This window comes from Chiloscyllium plagiosum, chromosome 1, assembly GCF_004010195.1.
Source record: "Chiloscyllium plagiosum isolate BGI_BamShark_2017 chromosome 1, ASM401019v2, whole genome shotgun sequence".
NCBI lineage: Eukaryota > Metazoa > Chordata > Chondrichthyes > Orectolobiformes > Hemiscylliidae > Chiloscyllium > Chiloscyllium plagiosum.
In genome coordinates this window covers 89,795,553-89,818,374 of record NC_057710.1, presented here as the reverse complement: position 1 = coordinate 89,818,374, position 22,822 = coordinate 89,795,553, and the positions used below count along the sequence as shown (strand labels likewise).

The window sequence follows — 22,822 nt, the reverse complement described above, 5'->3', positions numbered from 1 at the left end:
TAATTTAAAGATTTCAAATATGTATTTTTAAAATTTCTATGAACCTTTTGGTAAAGCTTATTTTTGTGATCAAAAATTACCATGTTACTAAAAGTAAGAGTGGATGAAAATGTAATAATTTTTAATGTTTACTGATAAATACTAAAATCAGATAATGTTTTTGATTACAAATGTTTATGTAGGATTGTTTCAATGTGTGATCTGTTGATTTACAAATTTCCCATTATCATTTTATGACACAGAAAGTGACCTTAATATACACAGGGAGATATGTGTCATGTTGTGTGACTTTTAATTACAGTTATGTATGGAGCTATATTTTAGTTTGCAAACAGACATTGAAACAATTGAAGAACTGCAATAATAGGAAGTTTTCTTTTAATGATTTGTTTCACCTAACTTCAGGCGGCCTGGAGGCTCAATGGTTAGCACTGCTGCCTCACAGCACCAGGGATCCAGGTTCAATTTCACTCTTGGGCAACTATTTGTGTAGAGTTTACGCATTCTCCCATCTCTATGTGGGTTTCCTCCGGGTGCTCCAGTTTCTTCCCACAGTACAAATATGTGCAGTTTGGTTGGACTGGCCATGTTAAATTGCCCATAATCTCCAGAGATGTGCAGGCTAAGTGGATTAGCCATTGGAGATGTAAGGTTACAGGGATAGGCCAGGTGGGCCTGGGTGAGATGCTCTGCAGTGGGCTAGTGTGCACTCAATGGGTCAAATGGCCTGCTCCCACACTGTAGGGATTCTATGATTGGTCTCTATGATTTCACAATCACAAGCTGTCCTTCAGTAATATTATTCAAAAATGCGACATGAGCTTTCACTTGCACTCTGCTAACAGCCAGCACTACCTCACCACCACCTTTCTGAAAGAATACATTGTTACTAAATCACTGTACTATTTATCAAACATCCAATGCTGGATGAGCAGATTTTCTCTCTAACTGAACATTGAGAAGACTAAGGCCAATGTTTATGATCTCTCTAAACCCTATTCACTAGTTTTTCACACAAACCTTGCCCTGAAAAGCTATTGTTTGTTAATGTTACGTTGGATGTTCAGATTTCAATTTCACATTATTAATAAGTTACAGAACTGTCAATAAGTTTCCCCATCTCAGCTTAACTTACTTATCTGTAGACCTGATCATTCCCACACACTCCTAATGGCATCCTACAACTGCAGCCTGCATTTCAACTCACATGAAGTCCTATTTACATTTCATCCTGTGCTCGCTTTACTACACTGGCTTCTGGTAAAACCAATTGCTTTTAAAATTCTCAGTCATTTCCAAACCCTTCCATCCCCATCTCTATAATCCTCTCCACAGCCCTTGTGCTTAAGCGTGCAGATTTTAATTGCTCCACCACTGGCAGCCATATCTTCAAGCCATAAGCTCTTGAACACCATCCCTAAATGCTTTCTGTCTTGTTTCCTTCTTTAAAGGCAGAATAAACCTAGAGTGTTGACCAAAATATTACCTAACAATTGTATATACAATCTGGTGTCATAACGATCTTCTGAAGTGCCTGTGGATATTTTATTTCATTAAAGACTTTATATAAAATGATTATTGTTGTATCCAAAAATGGGCTTTATACTAATACTATATTTTACCTGGTCATTCCAAAATCAGACACTTTCACCACATGTGAGTCACTCACCAAGCAGTTTCTGGCAGCCTAAAAAGACAAGCACAACATATTTTCTGAAAATATAAGATCTGGGTTTTCTAATTCTACTCTTTTCTGTCGAAATGTTTTCAAATACTTACATAGGCTGACATAACAATCATGGGCTGGGGAGTGGAACAAATTCCCATTCAAATATTTCAAATTTAATCAAAAATCACACTCAAGTTGTTTTATTGAGGATAAATGCCATTTTGGTAGATAGGCATGTGTTCTAAATTGCTACCTTGCAGAATTCAGCTCATTTGTGATATATAATACATCGGCATAGGACTTTCTCAATTATCTGAAAGTTCAACAGATATGCAAGAATCTGACAGGAAGAGGCAAATCCTAGCCCCATAACATTACAATTTATCATTTAAAGTCAGAACGATTCAAATGGATTTGCCGATATATTTACATTGTTTAAATTAGCTGGCATAAAAATAATATCAAAACAAATTCCAATCCCACATAATATTGTTTCTGCATGGAGTTATTTCCAAATTTTCTTTGAATAAATGCCTGAATTTATACTGTTAATGGAAAATGCCAATGCAAGTTTATCATTTTCAAGTTCTAGTTACAAATTCCTGCCACATGACAACTGCAGTTGGTCTTATGACCTTTCTTTAACCATAACCCTTACCATGTAGAATGTCAGGTAATTCACATTAGTTTATCCAGTGGGACTTTTATTCCTAGTAATCCTATCATTGCTCACCCAGATTAAATCTAGATTTAGTTGTAAACTACTTTTTTAAACTAGTCATGGGATGTGAGTGTCACTAATAAGTGACAGTATTTATCGCCCATCCCTAATTTCCATCAAGATGATAACAGTGAGCCACTTTGTACTGGTGCATCCACATTTTACATGCAGTCAGGAAGTTTCAGGACGTTGCCCAGCAACAGCAAAGGAATGGTGTTGTTGTTCCAAGTTACAATGCTGTGTTACTTGGAAGAAGAACTTGTTGGTCGTGGTGCTCATTCTGAACTGCTTTTGTTTATGCTTTTGGTGCTTGGAGTTGCAGCATGAGTAGCTATTACTTGAACATTGAGTGGCTGGCAAAATTTACTAACTGTGTAGTTCTGGAATTTAACTTCAAGTCTGAGGAGCAATGGCTGGCACAGATTTGAAGACAAGAAGAATGTAACTATCAGCATTTTCTTTCCTTGAAGAAGTTAATTTTCAAGCTAAAAAGATTTCCCCTTAGTGCAATATTTGATTTGTCATTTTTGTAAAAGGTCTTGAATCTGCTTGCCAACTTTCTTTTCATTTAGTCCTGTCAGGGTCTCCTTTATTGTGCTATAATTTGCTTTTCCCAGTCAAGTAGCATTAATCCATTACTTTAAAAAAAAGCATAATACTGCAGTTGCTGGAAATCTGGGATAGAAACAGCAAGTGTTGAAGAAACTCAGTGGGTCTGGCAGCACCTCTAGAGAGAGAAATGGAAATTAACATTTTGAGTCCAGTATGACTTCATCAAGACTTTTTTCTGTTATCCACTAATTATTTGTTTTTATACTTAGACTGAATTTTGTACTATGTTATAGTCAATGGTCTCAAATGTTTCCTTATTTTTTGAGCAGTCAACTTGTCCCATTTCATGACTTGACTTGGTTCTGGGTAATAAGTCATTCTTTGTTGGACCAGCAACATATTGGCCAAGAGAACAGTTCGGAACATTTCTCTTTTATAATTCAGTAGTCTACAAAATGCACATGCTTCACTACTGTATATTTCAATTCAAAGAGATGTTTTTTTTTATCACTTCTGTATTTTAAACTCTTACACTAAGTCAGTGGGAGGATTTTATATCCCTACCCACTTAGTGCATGTTCAATAGAAGCGAGAGTAGGGGAATGAAGCTCATCAAGTGTAACAAATAGTAATCCATCACTTTTCAGTTTATCCCAACCTGGTCTCCTTAAATGGTTTTGGCTGGGGTCTGGAAAATAGGTGAGGAAGGTCCTGTTAGCTCACCCATTCTTAGTCTTACAGAGGACTTCAAGTGGTCAATTATTTACTTTTTAAAGACCTCAATCCACCACCTCCATAGTAATTTGCTGAGAATGAGAAAATGAAAACTGCCTAATGATGAGCGATTGAGTGACAAAGCCTGGAATTTGAAAGAATGAAATGTCATTGAATGAAACATAAAAACCTCTAAAGGGGTTTGACAGAATAGATGCTGAGAAACGTTCCCTCACTGGGAATGTCTCAGAATATGGGGCCAGCATTTAGGAGCGAGATAAAGAGAAAACTCTTTACTCAAAAAACAGTGCATCTTTAGAATCTTTATCCCAGAGAACTATGGATACTCAGTCATTTGTAAATTTAAGACCGAGATTGACAGATTTCTTTTAAAAAAGAAATTCTCTTAACCTTTAATTTAGAGAATTAAATGTTTTGGGAATATTATAGAAATGAGTTAAGATAGATGATCTTGTTGAATGACGGATCAGACTGCAGAGCCAAATGGCCAACTCTCAGCTCCTATTTCTTATGTTTTTCTCTCAGACTGTGGTTAGGAAGTAGAATTCACTACCATAGGAAGTGGTTGAGACAAAAGCTTAGATGCTTTCAAAAGGAAACTAGATGAGAGCATTTAAGAGAAAGAATTAAAAATATATGCTTAAGGCTGAAATTAGGTATATAGGGTTGGACTATAGATGAGGTATAAAGTGAGTTATAGCCACCAGTGCAGTTCTGAAGATGTGTCACTGGACCCAAAATGTTGACTCTGTTTTTACTGCACAGATGCTGCCTGACCTGCTGAATTTCACCAGCTATTTCTGTTTTACTACAGTTTGATTGGACTAAATGGTCTGTTCCTACGTGTTTATTGTTTAAGTGATGGAACTCCATGCTGGAAATGGTTAGGAAATTTTGTTATTTTGGATCCATGGAAACAGGCAATTCTGTCCCTTAATGTCAAACCTGACAACCTACATTGGAAAAGTAAATGTCACCTCTGGCTGATTTACCAACCATGGACTGAATAATATCAAGCTGACTGTTAGGGCCTAGATGCTGGTTTATAAGGGTTGTCGTATCAACAACATGGTGCATGGTTACAAAATACGGTGACTGACAGCTATCCGGAAGGGAAGCTCAATAGCCTTCACTTTTGCTGTTTGTGATTCTGAGTACCTCATGGAAGTACAAAATCACAAGTGTAGTAATGCTCTAAAAGGCAATGCTCCCAAGTACTTCCTGCACTCTTCGAGGACAGGTGTTTAAGCTTGATCATCACACTCTCAGAATGCAATAAAACGCACAACAATCCTCTGTATTGTGAAGCAACTGGAGCCAGATGACTTAGTAGGACACCCAAAGCTCCACTTGAAGGAGCTTTCAGTGTGGGATCCTTAAATACCAATTATCACATTCGAGAAACAATGAAATGGGTGATATCATTTGTGAGTCAGCGTGCATATGATGATCAGTACCCCAGCAGCTTGGCAACAGACACCAACTTTGAAAACAACAACATACATTAAGGGATCACCACTTCACACAGAATATTGTGATAGAACGTGTTTCTCACGGATTGGTCTCTTCAGCTATCTGCAAAGTGCACCATATGGAGCCAATATATCCCCAATGGGTTTATCTGTTGTATCTATTTACGTAGACTGAAGGATGCCATTGGGGCATGGAGGAGGGGGGGAATATTCTATGCAACATACAGTGAAAAACAAACCCAAAATAAAGAAGAAAAAGCAGGTAAATGTATGATCAATGCCATAACCAAGCATAGAAAACAAGTGCTGTTTACTTATGTCATATAATTTTATCCACTATCAGAAAGCCTAACTTTACATTAGACGTTCAAGGGCCAAACAACTCATTACATACATTTGCAATATGTAAGTAACTAAAGAAATTACCAGATCTCTGTGTATGAATCCACTTGCTTCCAAATATGACATGCCATCACATACGTCCTGGCACATGCTCAATAACATTTCATTGTTTAACTGCCCTCTTCTTTGTCGAAGATAGTTCAGCAGACAACCAAGTTCCAAAAATTCAGTCACTATATATATTGGTTTCTGCTGTGTGCAAACTCCATACAATTGCACTAATTTTGGATGAGATAATTTCCTATAGATAAATCAAGCATGTCAGTGAATATTTAATTGCTCAAAACACAGATTTTATATCACTATTCTGTTTATGGAACATGAAACTGAACTAAAACCAAAATTATAAATGTATTTGTAATGCCTATAATTTAACTTGCCCTGTTTACTTCCCACTTACCCTCTCTTTTTTCTGCATACTTATTTCTACTCTTCCTGAAGATCTTTAGTTTTTGCTGGATATAGCTTAAAAAATTATCTTAAATGCCTCATCCAGCAAGCCTTCACTGTGAATGTTGGAAGATTATCCAGACACAAAAATATCACAACAGAATCATATGTTATTCTCATCTAGATCCACACACATACTCACAATAACAATCGCGATCAAGAACAGGGGGCTAACATTAACATGATTTGGAGATGCTGGTGTTGGACTGGGGTGGACAAAGTTAAAAAATACACACCACCAGGTTATGGTCCAACAGGTTTAATTGGAAGCACTAGCTTTTGGAGTGCTGCTCCTTCATCAGGTGGTTGCGAAGTATAAGATCGTAGGACCTATAGCAAAAATTTACAGTGTGATGTAACTGAAAATATATATTGAAAAAGACTTGGATTGTTTGTTAAGTCTCTCATCTTTTAGAATGAGCATGTTGGTTTCCATTCTCTCATATGTAAATCCCAGAACTTTCTTGAAGTTACATTCTCAAGTGAACTTTAACAATAGGTGCCATGTTGGCCCAGATAATGCATTGAAGGTGTGAGCTGCCTTGTGAGGCTGCCTGTGCCCCAATGTTCAGACTGATTCCCATTTAAAAAAGGGATTTAAAGAATCTTACATGGATTCATGCAGTTTTTGAGCAAACTAAATTATTATTCTACAAGTTCAAATTCATCCCACAAATTTGTGTGTGTGTGCATGCGCGCGCACGCAGGAGTGAACTTGTACTTGATGAAGAGCTTATGCTCAAAACAATGATTCCTGAAGAGCTTATGCTTGAAACGTCAATTCTCCTGCTCCTTAAACAGCAGCCTGACTGGCATTACATTCTTCGACTCGATTAATCTAACTGCATATTCTGATTCCACTTTGCAGCAGCTAGTCCATAACCTTAAAGGCTAGTTCTTCAAATATACATCCAGATTCTTTAGATAAATTGTAGCTTTCTGACTGAATTAACAAACCCAGCAGTGAATTCCAGACATCCATCATCCTCTGGATGAATACGATTTTCCTTCTATTGCCTCTAATCCTTCTACTAATATTGTTAAATCCATGGAAACATGTGATTAGAATTTAGAATTTTAATCTGTTACCCAACAATTTAATAAACCACAAAGTGTATCAGAAATCTAAAATTAACGCACACTCACATCATGATTTTAGCTTCTTCTATGAAATCCTCTTCATACATTGCACCTTCACGAATTGCTTTAATTGCTACTTTGTGTTGAGCCCGCCACTTTCCTAAACGTACCACTCCAAACTGTCCACTTCCCAGCTCTTTCATAAAAGTTAGCTCAGACGGATTTATTTCCCATTTATCTGTGTAAAATAATTAAGCAACTGTGTTCAACTATGTAAAGGCAACAGAAACTCCCAAAGCTATAAGAGAAATTCAACTGCTTAAAATTATTTGCAACTGTATAACACAAATTTTGCCAATGTTAGTCACCTTCGTGATAAAGTACAAACACTACTGAAAAACAGATTGTTATAACAATGCACTAAACATAGAAGATATGTGAGCAATTGAAAAAATATATAATTGGGTCGTATACTTTTGTTACAGACATCAGCTGGCATCCAGACTCAAAACTGAGCAATATTGTGGTAACAAAAGCAAAGTATTAAACAACATACTTCAAGGTAAGAGAAAACATTTTGAGGGAATTTTTCTGAGTGGAAAATCAACAATTCTGGTTCTCCAACAAATATTACAAACATTGGCATTAAAAGAAAGTTTATTAAAGAAAGTTTATTAAAGAAGTAAATCAGAAGGTAGCAGCATGCAACTTAATCAATAGCATCTAGCAATAGCTCTAAAGATATGAATGTTTGCACTGTTATTTGCTGAATTGGATCAGATGAACTGCAAACATTTAACTTAAAGCTTCAATTGACTGAAAAAATAATATAGCATTCGTCATAGCTTGGTACATTTGACAGTTTTAAAAAAATCTAGCAGTTTCTGAACTAATGTAAAATCAGGCAGTTACATTACCATAGCTGAAGCCAGCAGTTGTAGGTGCAGATCGTCCTTTACGGCCCACTGGATATCGTAACCGTGTGACAAGACCTAAAACAATACCTCCAGGTATTAATCAAGGTAATATTTTGACATTTGCTCATTTTCTTTTATGTGGTGCACTAGAATTGACAGCTAAAATTTACATACACAACAGACCCAACACCTTTTGCTGAACCTTGGATACCTGAGATCACCATCTTTTGCTTTTATAGCTGGCATACTTCCAGGAGTGATCATATTTTGGAACAGTGCTCCAGCATTCATTTTTCATCCACAAACCAGACTCCATAATGTTTGATTTGTCCCCACCACCACAAGCCTTTAATTTCCAATTTTACAACTAATGTACTTAACTAAACTTAACACAGTAAAGTACAAAGCATACTTTATCAACTCTCTGCTCTTGTACTCTGTGCATCTAATTATAAAACTAAAAATACTAAGGGGTGGTAAGAGGTACTACTAACGTGTAATACGAGAGGGTGGTATGCATATGAGCTGCCAGCAGAAGTGGTTGAGGTGGGTACATTAACGACATTTAAAAGGCTTTTGGACAAATACATGGATAGGAAAGGTTTAGAAGGATATGGGCCAAGTGCAGGGAAATGGGGTTAGTGTGGATGGACATTTTGATCGACATGGACCAGTTTGGGCCAAAGGGCTTGTCTCCATGCTGTAGGACTCTATGACTCTGTTTTTTTTATAGAATTATCGAAAGGTTACAGCACAGAAGGTGGCCATTAGGCCCATCAAGTCCATGCTGGAACTCTGTGGGAGCAATTTAGTCTTAAACATTGCCTTTTGACTATAGCCCCACAATTATCATCTATTCAGATGTTTATCTAGCTCCCTATGAAATCCATGCTTGGATGTGTTGCCATCACTCCCTGAATAATAAAATTATTATGGTGCAACAAGGAGCTGTTCAGCCCATTATGTCTGCACTGGCTCTCTGAATAAGCATTATGACTCAGTAGCACTCTGCTGCTTTCCTGAATATTGTTTCTAGTTAAATGATCATCTGACACGCTCTTGAAAGAATACTGGAATGTCTCAATTGTACTTGCCTCCGATACATTTCCAGGCATGCATTCCAGATCCTAACTACTCATTATGTTAAAAAAAATCTTGTCTCACGTAAAATGTGTTTTTTGTTTGCAAATTAGCTTGTATCTGCGCCCTCAATCATTCTTGATCCTTTTATGAGAAGAAATAGGTACCACAGTGGCTCAGTGGTCAGCATTGTTACTTCACAGCACCAGGGATCCAGGTTCAATTCCCGGCTCAGTGACTGCCTGTGTGCACGTTCACCCAGTGTCTGTGTGGGTTTCCTCGAATTTCCTCCCACAGTCCAAAGATGTGCAGGCTAGGTGAATTGGCCAAGCTAAATTGCACATAGCGTTCAGGGATGTATCGGCTAGGTACATTAGTCAGTGGAAATATAGAGCAATGGGGTATGGATAATGGGTCTGGGTAGGATACACTTCGGAGAGTCAGTGTGGACTTGGACTTGTTGGGCCAAATGGCCTGTTTCCACATTATAGGGGTTCTATAATTCTATTCTGTCCTATTCCCTCACAATTTTGAAAACTTCTATTACATCTCTTTTCAGCCTGCTCCTCTCCAAAAACAGTCCCAGCTTCTCCAGTTGATCCATATAACTGAAGCTTTTGATCCCAGAAACCATTTCTATTAACCTTTTCTGCATGGCTTTCAATGTATTCACATCCACTTAAAACATGGCACCTAGAACTGAACAGTGTTCTTCAGCTGAGGTCAAAGTGACATCTTAAACATGCCCCATATTCTAGCCCCTATGGTATAAAGCCTGGAATACTGTATGCTTTACTAGTTACTTGCTTTACCTGTCCTTACATCTTTTATGACTTATGCACAAAGACATTCAAGTTTTTCTGCTCTTGCACACCCTTTACAGTGGGGACTCTTATTTTATACTATATTTTCATTTTGTTCTACCAAATGCATTATCTTGCACTGCTCCCCATTGATCTTCATTTGTTACTGCTTCCTCGACCTACATGCCAAAGTGTTTTGTAATTTTACATCATTCTCCTCACAGATTACAAAGTTACCAAGTTCATATCATGTGCAAACTTGAAAAATTGTCCCCTGCACGTGAAGAATTAGATCATTAAGATACATTAGAAAAATGAACTCCTCAGGTCATCTACCACAAACCTTTCTACAGTCTGAAAAGTATCCAGCAACCATCACTTTATTTCCTATCTCTCAGCTAGTTTTTTGTTTAATCCATGTTGCTACTGTCCTTTTTATTCAATGAGTAATAACTTTTCGCACAGATCTGTTGTGTGACCCTCAACAACTCCATTATCTCTTCAAAAAACTCCAGCAAATTTGTTTAAGACAATTTTCCCTTATGAAATCTGTGCTGCTGTTGCCAACTCACCCAAGGTTTTCTGTATGAATATTCAATTCTACCCCAAGTTATTGTTTTGAGAAGTTACTCCTGAAGTTAAACAGATTGGGCCAATTCCAACCATTTTTGAATAAGGGTGTAACATGTGCAAATCTCCATTCCTCTGGTGTTACCCCAAAATCCAGGGAAAATGGAAAGATCGCCAGTCCTGCTGCAGGTTCCACTGCACTTCCTTCAATTTACTTACTTCCACCTCATTTACTTCTGTAACTACCAACATTAAGTATCAATAGCCTATCCAATACCAGCTCTTCATCAATTATGCGAGACTCAAGTTTCCTCCTCTATTATAGCCTGGGCAGCTTCCCCTTCCTTAGTAAAGGTGAATTCAAAATATTAATTTAACACCTCATTCATTCCCCTTCCACCTGTGTAAATCCCTCTTCTTGACCCTAATTATAAAGGACCCTCTATTATAAAAGATGAAATTACTGCACATCTGGATAGTAGTAACAGGATAGGACAGAGTCAGCATGGATTTATGAAGGGGAAATCATGCTTGACTAATCTTCTTGAATTTTTTGAGGATGTAACAATGAAGTTGGACGAGGGAAATCCAGTAGATGTAGTCTACCTGGACTTTCAGAAAGCTTTTGATAAAGTCCCACACAGGAGGTTAGTGAATAAAATTAGGGCGCATGGTATTGGGGGCAAAGTACTAGATTGGATTGAAAATTGGTTGGCTGATAGGAAACAAAGGGTAGTGATAAACGGCTCCATTTTGGAATGGCAGGCAGTGACCAGTGGGGTATCGCAGGGATCCGTGCTGGGACCGCAGCTTTTTATAATATATGTTAATGATATAGAAGATGGTATCAGCAATAACATTAGCAAATTTGCTGATGATACAAAGCTGGGTGGCAGGGTGAAATGTGAGGAGGATGTTAGGAGATTACAGGGTGACCTGGACAAGTTAAGTGAGTGGGCAGATGCATGGCAGATGCAGTTTAATGTGGATAAATGTATGGTTATCCACTGTGGTGGCAAGAACAGGAAGGCAGACTACTACCTCAATGGAATCAATTTATGTAAAGGGGCAGTACAGAGAGATCTGGGTGTTCTTGTACACCAGTCAATGAAGGCAAGCATGCAGGTACATCAGGTAGTGAAGACGACTAATAGCATGCTGGCCTTCATAACAAGAGGAATTGAGTATAGAAGCAAAGAGGTGCTTCTGCAGCTGTACAGGGCCCTGGTGAGACCACACCTGGAGTACTGTGTGCAGTTTTGGTCTCCAAATGTGAGAAAAGACATTCTGGCTATTGAGGGAGTGCAGCGTAGATTCACGAGGTCAATTCCTGGAATGGCAGGATTACCTTACACTGAAGCGACTGGGCTTGTATACCCTTGAGTTTCGAAGACTGAGAGGGGATCTGATTGAGACGTATAAGATTATGAAAGGGTTGGACACTCTGGCAGTAGGAACATATTTCCACTGATGGGTGAATGCCGAACCAGAGGACACAGCTTAAAAATACGGGGTCGACCATTTAGGACAGAACTCAGAAGAAACGTCTTCACCCAGAGAGTGGTGGCTGTGTGGAATGCTCTGCCCCAGAGGGCAGTGGAGGCCCACTCTCTGGATTCATTTAAAAAAAGAGTTGGATAGAGCTCTCAAAGATAGTGGAATCAAGGGTTATGGAGATAAGGCAGGAACAGGATACTGATTAGGAATGATCAGCCATGATTATATTGAATGGCGGTGCAGGCTCGAAGGGCTGAATGGCCTACTCCTGCACCTATTGTCTATTGTCTAATTCTCATTTAAACACCCTTTCATTGTTTGCATGCCTGTAGAAGATTTTGGATTTCCACTTTATATGCTTGCTGTCAGTTTCTTTTCATAATTCATTTTTACTACTCTTATTTGATTTCTCACCTCCTTTTCTGACTGGTCCATATTCAGCTTGGATCTCAACTGTATTTTCTACTTGTCACATGCCATTAGCACACACTTTCTCCTCTTTATCTTATTTGGATGGGTATATGAATAGGAAGGGTTTGGAGGGATATGGGCTGGGTGCTGGCAGGTGGGACTAGATCGGGTTGGGATATCTGGTTGGCATGACGGATTGGACCGAAGGGTCTGTTTCCATGCTGTACATCTCTATGACTCTACATTCTCTTTCATTCAGGGAGCTCTGGGTTTTGTTTGCCCATTTTCGTTTTTTAACTTTTGAGACAATAAACGTCAATTGTGTCTGAACCATATCTTCCTTGAAGGTAACCAAACTGTTCAATTACAGTTTCCTCCTGTCAAACTTTAATTCCAATTTACCCAGCTGAGGTCCATTCTTGCCCAAATGAAGTTGGCTATCTACCAGTTAATTATCGTGAATCTGGATTGCCTTTTGTCCTTTTGAGGTTTGATCTGATTTAATTTATTATTGTCACATGTACTGAGATACGGTGAAAAGTATTGTTTTACATGCTAACCAAATAAATCATACCTTACGTTAGTACATCCAGGTAACAGAACAGAATGCAGAATATCGTATTACAGCTACAGGGAACATGCGGAGAAAGACCAACTCTAATATATTAGGGGTCAATTCAGGGGGTGGGGGGGGGGGGTTTCTTAAATATGTTGGTGTGTATGTTTTTGAACTTGGCATCTTCTGCTCGATGGAAGAGGGTGGAAGAGAGTATAACCGGGATGGGAGAGTCTTTGATTATGTTAGCTGCTTTCCCAAGGCACCAAGTATAGACGGAGTCAATGGACGAAAGACTGGTTTCCATGACGAACCAGGCTGTGTTCACAACTCTCTGTAATTTCTTGCAGTCTTGGGCAGAATGGTTGCTACATCAAGTTGTGATGGATTTGGATAGAATCCTTTCTAAAGTGCATCTATAAACATTGGTCAGAGTCATTATGGACATGCCGAATTTCCTTAGCCTTCGGAGAAAGTAGAGGCATAGCATCAATATGAGTGGACTAGGATAGATTGCTGGTGATATTCACACCCAGGAACTTGAAACTCTCAACCACATCCACCTCAGCACCATTGACAGGGGTAGTATCCTCCGCTCCGCTTCGTGAAGTCAATAACCAGCTCTTTTGTTTGGCTGACATTGAGAGAGAGATTGTTGTCTTTACACCATGCCACTCAGCTGCCTATCTCTTTCCTATACTCTGTCTTATGGTTGTTTGAGATCCAACCTACTATTGTGGTATCATCAGCAAAGTTGCAAATGGAGTTAGAGCTGTTGATAGTGTATAAGGAGTGTAATAAGGGGCTGAGTACACAGCCTTGCAGGGCACCAATGTTGAGGATTATTGGGGAGGAGATGTCGTCACCTGTCCTTACTCATTGCGGTCTACAGATTAGGAAGTTGAGGATCCAGTTGCTCAATGGTGACCAAAGTCAGAGGACTCAAGTTTGGAGATGAGCATGTTGTAATTGTGGTGTTGAAGGCTGAACTAAAATCAATAAATAGTCACAACCACATGCTAAAGCCTGCTCGGTTTGCTTTGCTAATCTCTTGGAATCTGCATTCACTTTTTTTTTCTCTGTGAATCAACTTCCTCAGCGGGATTCCAAGCATATTTCTTTCTGGCTATATCTACTTCATTTGCATGTTCAGGAAGTTATGAATTTGCTCTTTCAAATGCTCTTGTTCCCTCAATCCCTCAGGCATCCTGTTGATTGTCTGCTACAATATCTTTCATTGACTACATCACAGAATTGTTACAGAACAGGAGGACAACATTCGACCAACATCTTGTCTGCACAGAGTACTCAAATAAGTACCTCAACCTAGGGTCAATCTCCTGCTTTTGCCTCACTTGCATTTTTCTATCCAAGTAATCATCAATGCTCTCTTGATAGTCTCAATTTGAATGAGCTTCCATCATTCTTCCAGGCAGTGTATTCCATACTGTAACTCCTCACTGAGTGAAAAAGTACTTTCTCCATATTACCCTTGCTTCTTTTGCATATCACTTTAAATAAAGAACAACCTGAGCCAAAAACAAACCACATACTCTTCATGTCTTCCCCATGAATTGTTTCCACCACAATTCTTTACTACGAATTGCGTACTGCAATCCATTTGAGAGAAAACTAGCTAACATTTCAGGGCAGTGACCTTTCATCAAAACAGAGAGATCTGCTGAGTATTTCCACATTGTCCTGCTTTAATTTCAGATTTCCAGCATCTGTAATATCTTGCTTTTGTATTCCTATTACTTGCTTTTTTTTCTCTCCAAAATTCCTTCCTTCTTGGCATTTAAATTTCATCTTACTTCTCCACATCTTTCACAGCCTCTGAAAAACTCTAACTTTTGTGATTTCAGTCAATTTCAATATAATGTTCCTTTTATTAAAGTACAAACCACCAGTCATTCCAAACCTGTAGTCCTTGTGCACCCCTGGAATTACACCTGGACATACTTGTGGAGAAATTGTGTAGCAGCAGATCCTCTTACATCTGCTTGCACTCTCTTCCCTGTACTTGCTTCACTTCCACAGAATGCTCCCTCACTCATGTACATTCTCTGTACAGTGCACAATTTCTTAGTAAAATAAATAAAATGATGACCTCACGATTGCACAATGGGGATTTGACATACAAGTATTTTCCAAAAAACATGGGTGGCACTGTAGTGCAATTTAAATAACTGATAACTCCATCTGTGGCTTTGCTTGGGCTGTAACAGTGTAGAGTCACTGGCTGTTTTGCCCTCCAGATTTCATTAATGATGTGTGAAAAGGTTTATAAATTGCCTTAAATCAGTGTTTCCAGTGCTTAACCACATTATCAACAAGATCTATTCCTTATGGTTACCACATAGGATGCCATTCAGCCTTTAATTCATATAACGGTTCCCTGAAGAAGCAATGTACCTCATACACTCTTCTGCAGCTGTTCAAAATTTTCCTTATCAGCCAACGATCCAATTTCCTTTTGAAAGCATCAATTAGCTCTGCCTCCAGCACATTCTGAGGAAGTACATTCCAGAACTTAATCATACGCTGTGTGAAAATGTTTTTCCTTGTGCTGCTTTTCCTTCCAATTACATTGAATTTGTGCTATTTAATTCTCAATTCTTCCACCAACGATGACACAGTTTCTCCCTTTACATGCTGTAGAGACCCACTATTTTGAGTACCTCTCTCAAATCTAATTTCAACATTTTCTTCTTCAAGAAGAACAGTCCTAACTTCGCTAGTCTTGCTACGTAACTGAAGTTCTCATCCCTGGTACAATTGCTGTGAAACTTTTCTGCACCTTCGCATGTTAAAGCTTTCACATCTTTCAAAAAATAAGAGTACCTGGAATAGTAAACAATATTCCAGTTGAGACAGTACCAGCTTTTTTAAAAAAAACCAGCTTTTTCAGGATTAATATAATTTCTTTACTTTTGTACTCTATGCCACATTGATAAAAATTGGATGCTGTAAACTTTATCGAACACACTGTCGACATCTCCTGCCACTTTCAATGATTTATGCACATACATAGATCCTACATCACTTTAGCATTATAGCCTTTATTTTACATTTTCTGTGTGTTCTTTGAAGCACAGCACATTTCTCTGCATTAAATTTCATCTGCCACTGGCAGATACCACTGGTTGGTAGAAATGAGCCAACCCACGTCATCTTAAAGTTCAAAATAATGTTTTTCATGGTTCACAATATTTCTGATTTTTGTATCATCCACAAATTTTGAAATTATTCCCCATGTATCATGGTTTAGGCCACTCATACATTAGAAAGTTGGGATCCTAATACAAATCCCTGAGGAACCATGACAAATCTTTTTCCAGTACAAAAGCAATTGTTCATAACTACTGTTTCCTGTTACTCAAATTATTTCATTTTAATGATGCTAATATTCAAGATACAATTCAATAATGATAAACCTGTTAAATTGTCACCAACAAAATGTATTTTATTTCATTACCTGCTGCATTATGCTGATGGTACTCAATCAATTCAGGAATATTGTTAAATAAATGCTTTTCTGCCAAGTAGTACTGTCTGACAGGTCCCTGGGTTAGCTTTATATGGTAATGTCGAGTTGATCCACTGCCATCTCTGGAAATGAAATACACATTGTTAAAGTTTTAACAATAACATTTCTTTTAAAATCATTAGCAAATAGACTTGCGAACACTGGATTTAGACAACTCAATAGACAGCAGTGGGAACTCTGTGTTATATTGGCCGCTAAGCTAATCTCATCCCACTTTGACCTAAAAAAACCCTTGCACTTATCAAGAATTCTGTCTCGAAGATACAAAATGTGGATTAATTTTAGAGTGCCAGTCAGGAGCAGTAGCTAGGCTCCCAAAGCATGTACAAACAGTGATGCAAAGAGGGTGAGAGTTGAAAAAAGTGGCAGTGGAAAAGCACAGCAGGTCAAGCAGCATCCAAGGAGCAGGAGAGTCAACGTTTCATGCATAAGTCCTTCAGCACAAATGCCCGATGAAAACTTATGCCTGAAATGTCAACTCTCCTGCTCCATGGATGCTGCCTGATCTGCTGTGCTTTTCCAGTGCACCCTTTTTGACTCTGACTCTCAAGCATCTACAGTCCTCACTTTCTCCCAGTGATGCAGGGTGATTTGATTAAGAAACGGGAGACACACAATCACTGCGCAAGGTAACTTAATTAAGAAATAGGGAAGTCTACTGTCAGTGGTTCACTACTGTAAACTTTTAGGCAGAATACACACAGCTGTAACCCACTCCTTTGCTGTGATGATTTTACTATCCAAATCTAAAATAGGATAATTGAAGTCTCTCATTGTCAATGCACTGGAGCTACTGAATCTTTCTGCAAATGTACTCCATCACCTTCTATGTACATCATTTTTGTAACATACTAATTCCCATTATTATTTCTAATCAAATAGACTTCAACTATCTCATCCCTTTCCAGTATTAGAACATGTTCTTTGATCAGTATTGCTTTCTCTCCACATTGTCTAACTTTCTTGAATTGGCCATGCTAAATTGCCCGTAGTGTTAGGTAAAGGGTAAATGCAGGGGTATGGGTGGGTTCCAGTATTAGAACATGTTCTTTGATCAGTATTGCTTTCTCTCCACATTGTCTAACTTTCTTGAACCACCTTATCGCTGAAATATTAAATTCTAGTCTGGCCCATATTGTATCAAATCTCTTGTTATTGCCACTCTAACAGTCCCATGTGGCAACTTACACCTCAGCTCACCAATCTTCATTTAACCATGGTGATTTAAATCCTTAATAGAGGTTCATTCAGAGTAGGAAAATTCCTGATCCAATGTGGAATATTGAACAAAATGTTCCCAAAACTAATGAAGGATCAACTTAAAAGCTTAACAAAACATCTTTTGAAATGTTGATTGGCCTGCTCTCTATTTCAAACACCTTAATTGATTCTTTACATGGATCTAAAAAGTTTCATCATGCATCTTGAAAATAAATATTTAGCTTCCAAACTTCTGGATAACACTGGTTATTAACCAGCTATTAAAGTAACTTTTTATTTGCCAATGAATGCAGAGTTTTCTTGACGTAAATTGGTGGTGCGAGGAGACCTAGGTTCAAGTCCCATCTGCTGCAGAGTTGTGCAATAAAATCTCTGACCAGGTTGATTTGAATGCTGACTATTTGTTAGAAAAAGATGTTATATTGCCATCTACTGGTTCAGAAAGTTAACAGCAAATATACTGCACCTCCCAAAGAAAGATGCCTTAACTACAACTTTTCCTTAAAAGAACTCAACCTCATTATTTAGCCAACTCTTAAAAATGTTATTACATAGAATCCCTACAGTGTGGAAGCAGGCTACTCAGCCCATCAAGCCCACACCAACTCTCTGAACAGCATCCCAGCCACACCGTCCCTATAACCCTGCAGATCCCATGGCCAATCCACCAAAATCACACATTGATTAGATTAGATTACTTACAGTGGAAATAGGCCCTTCAGCCCAACAAGTCCACACCGACCCTCCGAACAGCAACCCACCCAAACCCATTCCCCTACATTTAGATTAGATTTCCACCAAAATCACACATTGATTAGATTAGATTACTTACAGTGGAAATAGGCCCTTCAGCCCAACAAGTCCACACCAACCCTCCGAACAGCAACCGTGCCGCCCACATAGGTGAAGATTTACCTCTTCACCTAACACTACGGGCAATTTAGCATGGCCAATTCACCTAACCTGCACATCTTTGGACTGTGTGAGGAAACCGGGGCACCCGGAGGAAAACCCATGCAGACACGGGGAGAATGTGCAAACTCCACACAGTTGCCTGAGGCAGGAATTGAACCCGGGTCTCAGGCGCTGTGAGGCAGCAGTGCTAACCACTGTGCCACCGTGCCGTCCTTGGACTCCACAGGCAATTTAGTGTGCCTAGCCCACCTAATCTGCACACAGAGTCATCATAGAATCATAGAGTCCCCATTATGTGGAAACAAGCCATTCGGTCCAACAAGTCCACACCCACCCTGACAAATCCCCTTAGCCTATCCCTGTAACCCTATACTCCAGTGGGTACTGCACCTAACCTATACATTCCTGAACATTATGGGCTAACTTAGCATAGCCAATCCACCTAACCTGCACATCTTTGGACTGTGGGATGCGGTGTTACCAGGGCTCAACTAATGTTGGGAAATGGACCTGGATTCCCAAGATGCCTTTGAAATTCAGCTTTAAAGGTGAACTCTGCATTCTGGCTGCAAGCAATTTGTATTCAGTTTTCAGAACAGACAGGCAGGAAACAACTAGAAAGTTTTCAACAGCTACATTTGAGGTGTTGTTGGAGGTGGAGGACAGGAAAGCAGGCTTTGTCCTGCCACAGAAAGACAGGTAGATCTTAAGACAAGCCATTCATCTGAAGTAAAGAGATTTGCTGAGCAGGTCAGCGCCAAGAGATCACTCAACAGACAATGTTCACATAAAACGGAGTAAGACCTTGGATAGTGCATATGCAACTGTGCAATAAAATTTAAAGGTGTCATGGACAGCTAAACAAAACTGGTTGCACAAAACAAAGGCATTGTAAAGACAGCATTGCTCACAGTCCTGGCTGCCATGACACAAGAAGCTTAATGACCTGCAAGGAGTTACTGAAGAAAGGCTCCAAACACAATTCTGGTTTATTCTTTATTTAACACTGCATTGCCTGCAATCACAGCACATAATCCTTTCCCACCAGATTTCCTCCTGTAATTGCAGCATATTGCACTCCATCTTTTTCTCCTCCTAAAATCACACTCCAAACTTGCAATAATAAAAGAAAAATACGAAGTATGCTGTAAACCTGAGACAAAAACCAGAAAGTGCTGAAAAAAACTCAGCAAGAGAGTTAACATTTCTCGGTCAGTAACTCTTCCAAAGTTAACTCTCTCTCTCTACAAACATGGTCAGACCTGGGCCTGGGCTTTACCTGTGCTTTCTGGTTTTGTCTCTGCAAATATTACTGTTCCATTACTTCCCTGATTTTCTCACATTTTGTCACTCCACACCAGAATCATTATTCTCCCACAACATGCATATCCTCAAAACATGTCACTGTGCTGCCATTAACATTCCCCTTCTTTCTTGCAAAAAAAAATCTCGCTAGTAATCAGAAAAGGAGATGACGGCAGAAGGGACAGCCATCACCAACATCCTTAGCACACTCCCAGTGGTGGTCACAGAGATTGCAGGATTAATCATGTCAGGTAGATGATGAAGCTGAAAAATGCACATTTTAGAGTTCTTCACCATTTCACCCTCCTTTTATACTTGGAGTACCACCATGACATATTATCTATGTCAAAATGCAGCTGTTTTCAACAACTATTCATCCACATCTACCTTAAAACTTTGTTACTTTTAAGGTGAACTGAGAGTCCCCAATGATTTGACAACTGGGACAGAACAACATCTATACACACAATGGCATAATCATATCTCAGCAAGCATCAAGGACTTTGGTTGGTCTCACAGTTGTGCACAATTCAACTTCAATTGGCAAAACTGTCACTAAATTTAAAGCTGAAACTTTATTGCTGGAACAGCACAGCAGGTCAGGCAGCATCCAGGGAACAGGAGATTCGACGTTTCGGGCACAGGCCCTTCTTCAGGCCTGTGCCCGAAACGTCGAATCTCCTGTTCCCTGGATGCTGCCTGACCTGCTGTGCTGTTCCAGCAATAAAGTTTCAACTTTGATCTCCAGCATCTGCAGACCTCACTTTCTCCACTAAATTTAAAGCAGCAATTACATTCACTCGAATTAAATATGTGTTTTAAAAAAACTGCACTAAAAGCAAACTCACCACAAAACTGGATATGGTCCAAGGATGAATTGATCACTTTTGAGAATTTCCATTACAGTGGAACCTCGATTATCCGAATGTGATGGGCAGGCACTATTTCGTTCAGATAATTGATTATTTGGTTAATTGATTAAAGGCCTTTCCTCTGGGACTCGGACTTTTCTGTTAAGTCTGCTCCCCATTCAGGAGTCGGGGTAGCAGCACACTGCACGTGGGCCCTGGCCTCCACTCCACCCCCCCCTCCCAAAACCCCATCCCACACCGACTCCCACGCGTCCTCCCCACAACCCCGTCCAACACAGCCCAACCCACCCATCACCTGGCTCTCCGTCCAACCCCGACCCCCCGCCTGACCGTCCCCACCTCCAATCCCATCCAACACCGCTCCCTGTCTACTCCACCCCCTCCCCCTATCGGGACCTCACGATCTCCTTCAGATAATCGAAATTCCTCTGTAATTGTTTTTGGAGGCCTTCGAAGGGGTTCCAAAACTTAAATTGGTACACTAACAAGCTACGTTTTAACAAATTCAAAAGTGCTTGGCTTTAAATTTACCAAGAAACTGAACGTGTGTGTTTTTTTAAAAGGTACCATTAGTGATTTAAAATAAGGTTATGCTTACAGTTGGTGGATTGACAGTGGGATGAATATACTTTTTTTTTCGTGATGAACTCATGTTATTTACCAACTCTGGATCACCTCATTTTACATACTATCAGAATTATATCCTTGAATCCAACAGGAAACAGCAAAGGTTTTTGATTAACTGTTCATTCACCTTCTTTACCTTTGGCTGATTACATTCCTATGAACCTTGCAAGATTTTGCATTGAAGATGCTAAATAAATTTAAGTCGTAAATTTACATGGTCATAGACATGAAAGGTAGCTAAGATTTTGTTCACTGCATAAATCAGCCCAACTTAATAGTAACATGCAGATCCACTAAAAATACATCATCTGTCAAGAGGTCAATGAATGAAACTACATCATGCTGTTCTCACTCACAATCATAAACCTTCACTCGTAGAAATCCTTTAAGAATAACCTTCATAATCCAAAAGTAACAATATACGAGACAAATAAAAGTAAACATTCTCTTCTGAACTAAAGCAACTTATACAGTGGATTTGGGCCTTTATTTTAATCAGATAATCTAAGACCATTTCAAGCACATGGAATCAAACTAATGTGGCTTAACTCCACTTACACGCACTTTCTAGTCACTAGATCAACAAAATCTAATAAGGGGAGAAAACGTGTTTATATTTCAAATATTAAGCAAAATAAAACCATGAAATACAAAGTAATGGTATTAGCTCACCCTCCAAATTTGGTATAAAGAGATACTGTATACATCCCAGGTTGGCTGGAATCTCTCACAACAAAACCTCCTTCTTTATCCTGTAAAGTAAATTAATTGAAAATTAAAACCTTTGCAAAATAATATTCAACCAAACTAACATTTAGAAATCATAGTTAGTGGTTGCTTCACCCAAAAAAATACCCTTGCCATTGGCTAGCAAGATGAAGAGGGATTTCTAGAGCAATAAAAATTAAGACAGTATTCTTCATAAAACCAAAAGTACTTCATGTTGGCCGAGCCAGGTAAGGATGGTGGTTTGCCTTCCCTAAAGGACATTAGTGAAGTAGATAGATTTTCAATGATGATCAACAAAGGTAACAGGACTGCTATTAAATTATTTTTTAATAGCAGATTTCCCTTTTTTTTCTTACAGAATTCAAATTTCATCATCTGCCATGGTTGGACTCGAACCCCTGTCCCCAGAATCATAAACCATAGAATCTCAACTGTGCAGGTCGAGGCTGTTCAGCCCATCAAGTCTAGATCGACCCTCCGAAAAGCAAACCATACAGACCCATGCTGAGAACAGAGCTGAAAATGTGTTGCTGGAAAAGCGCAGCAGGTCAGGCAGCATCCAAGGAACAGGAGAATCGACGTTTCGGGCATAAGCCCTTCTTCAGGAATGAGGAAAGTGTGTCCAGCAGGCTAAGATAAAAGGTAGGGAGGAGGGACTTGGGGGAAGGGCGTTGGAATTGCGATAGTG

The 22,822-nt window shown here is 39.2% G+C and overlaps 1 protein-coding gene across 7 annotated transcripts in view; it reads right to left on the bottom strand.

Annotated features, from left to right (window-relative positions):
* LOC122550525 (tyrosine-protein kinase Tec-like) overlaps nucleotides 1-22,822 on the bottom strand; it is a 151,436-nt gene that overhangs the window by 21,840 nt on the left and 106,774 nt on the right. For all 7 annotated transcript variants that reach the window (XM_043691392.1, XM_043691430.1, XM_043691420.1 and 4 more), the window contains 6 exons: nucleotides 22,078-22,157; nucleotides 16,394-16,527; nucleotides 7,999-8,073; nucleotides 7,148-7,319; nucleotides 5,576-5,792; nucleotides 1,623-1,687 (listed from right to left, as the gene is read on the bottom strand). In XM_043691392.1, coding sequence (XP_043547327.1) covers nucleotides 1,623-1,687; nucleotides 5,576-5,792; nucleotides 7,148-7,319; nucleotides 7,999-8,073; nucleotides 16,394-16,527; nucleotides 22,078-22,157 — 743 coding nt within the window. The remainder of the gene's footprint in view (nucleotides 1-1,622; nucleotides 1,688-5,575; nucleotides 5,793-7,147; nucleotides 7,320-7,998; nucleotides 8,074-16,393; nucleotides 16,528-22,077; nucleotides 22,158-22,822) is intronic.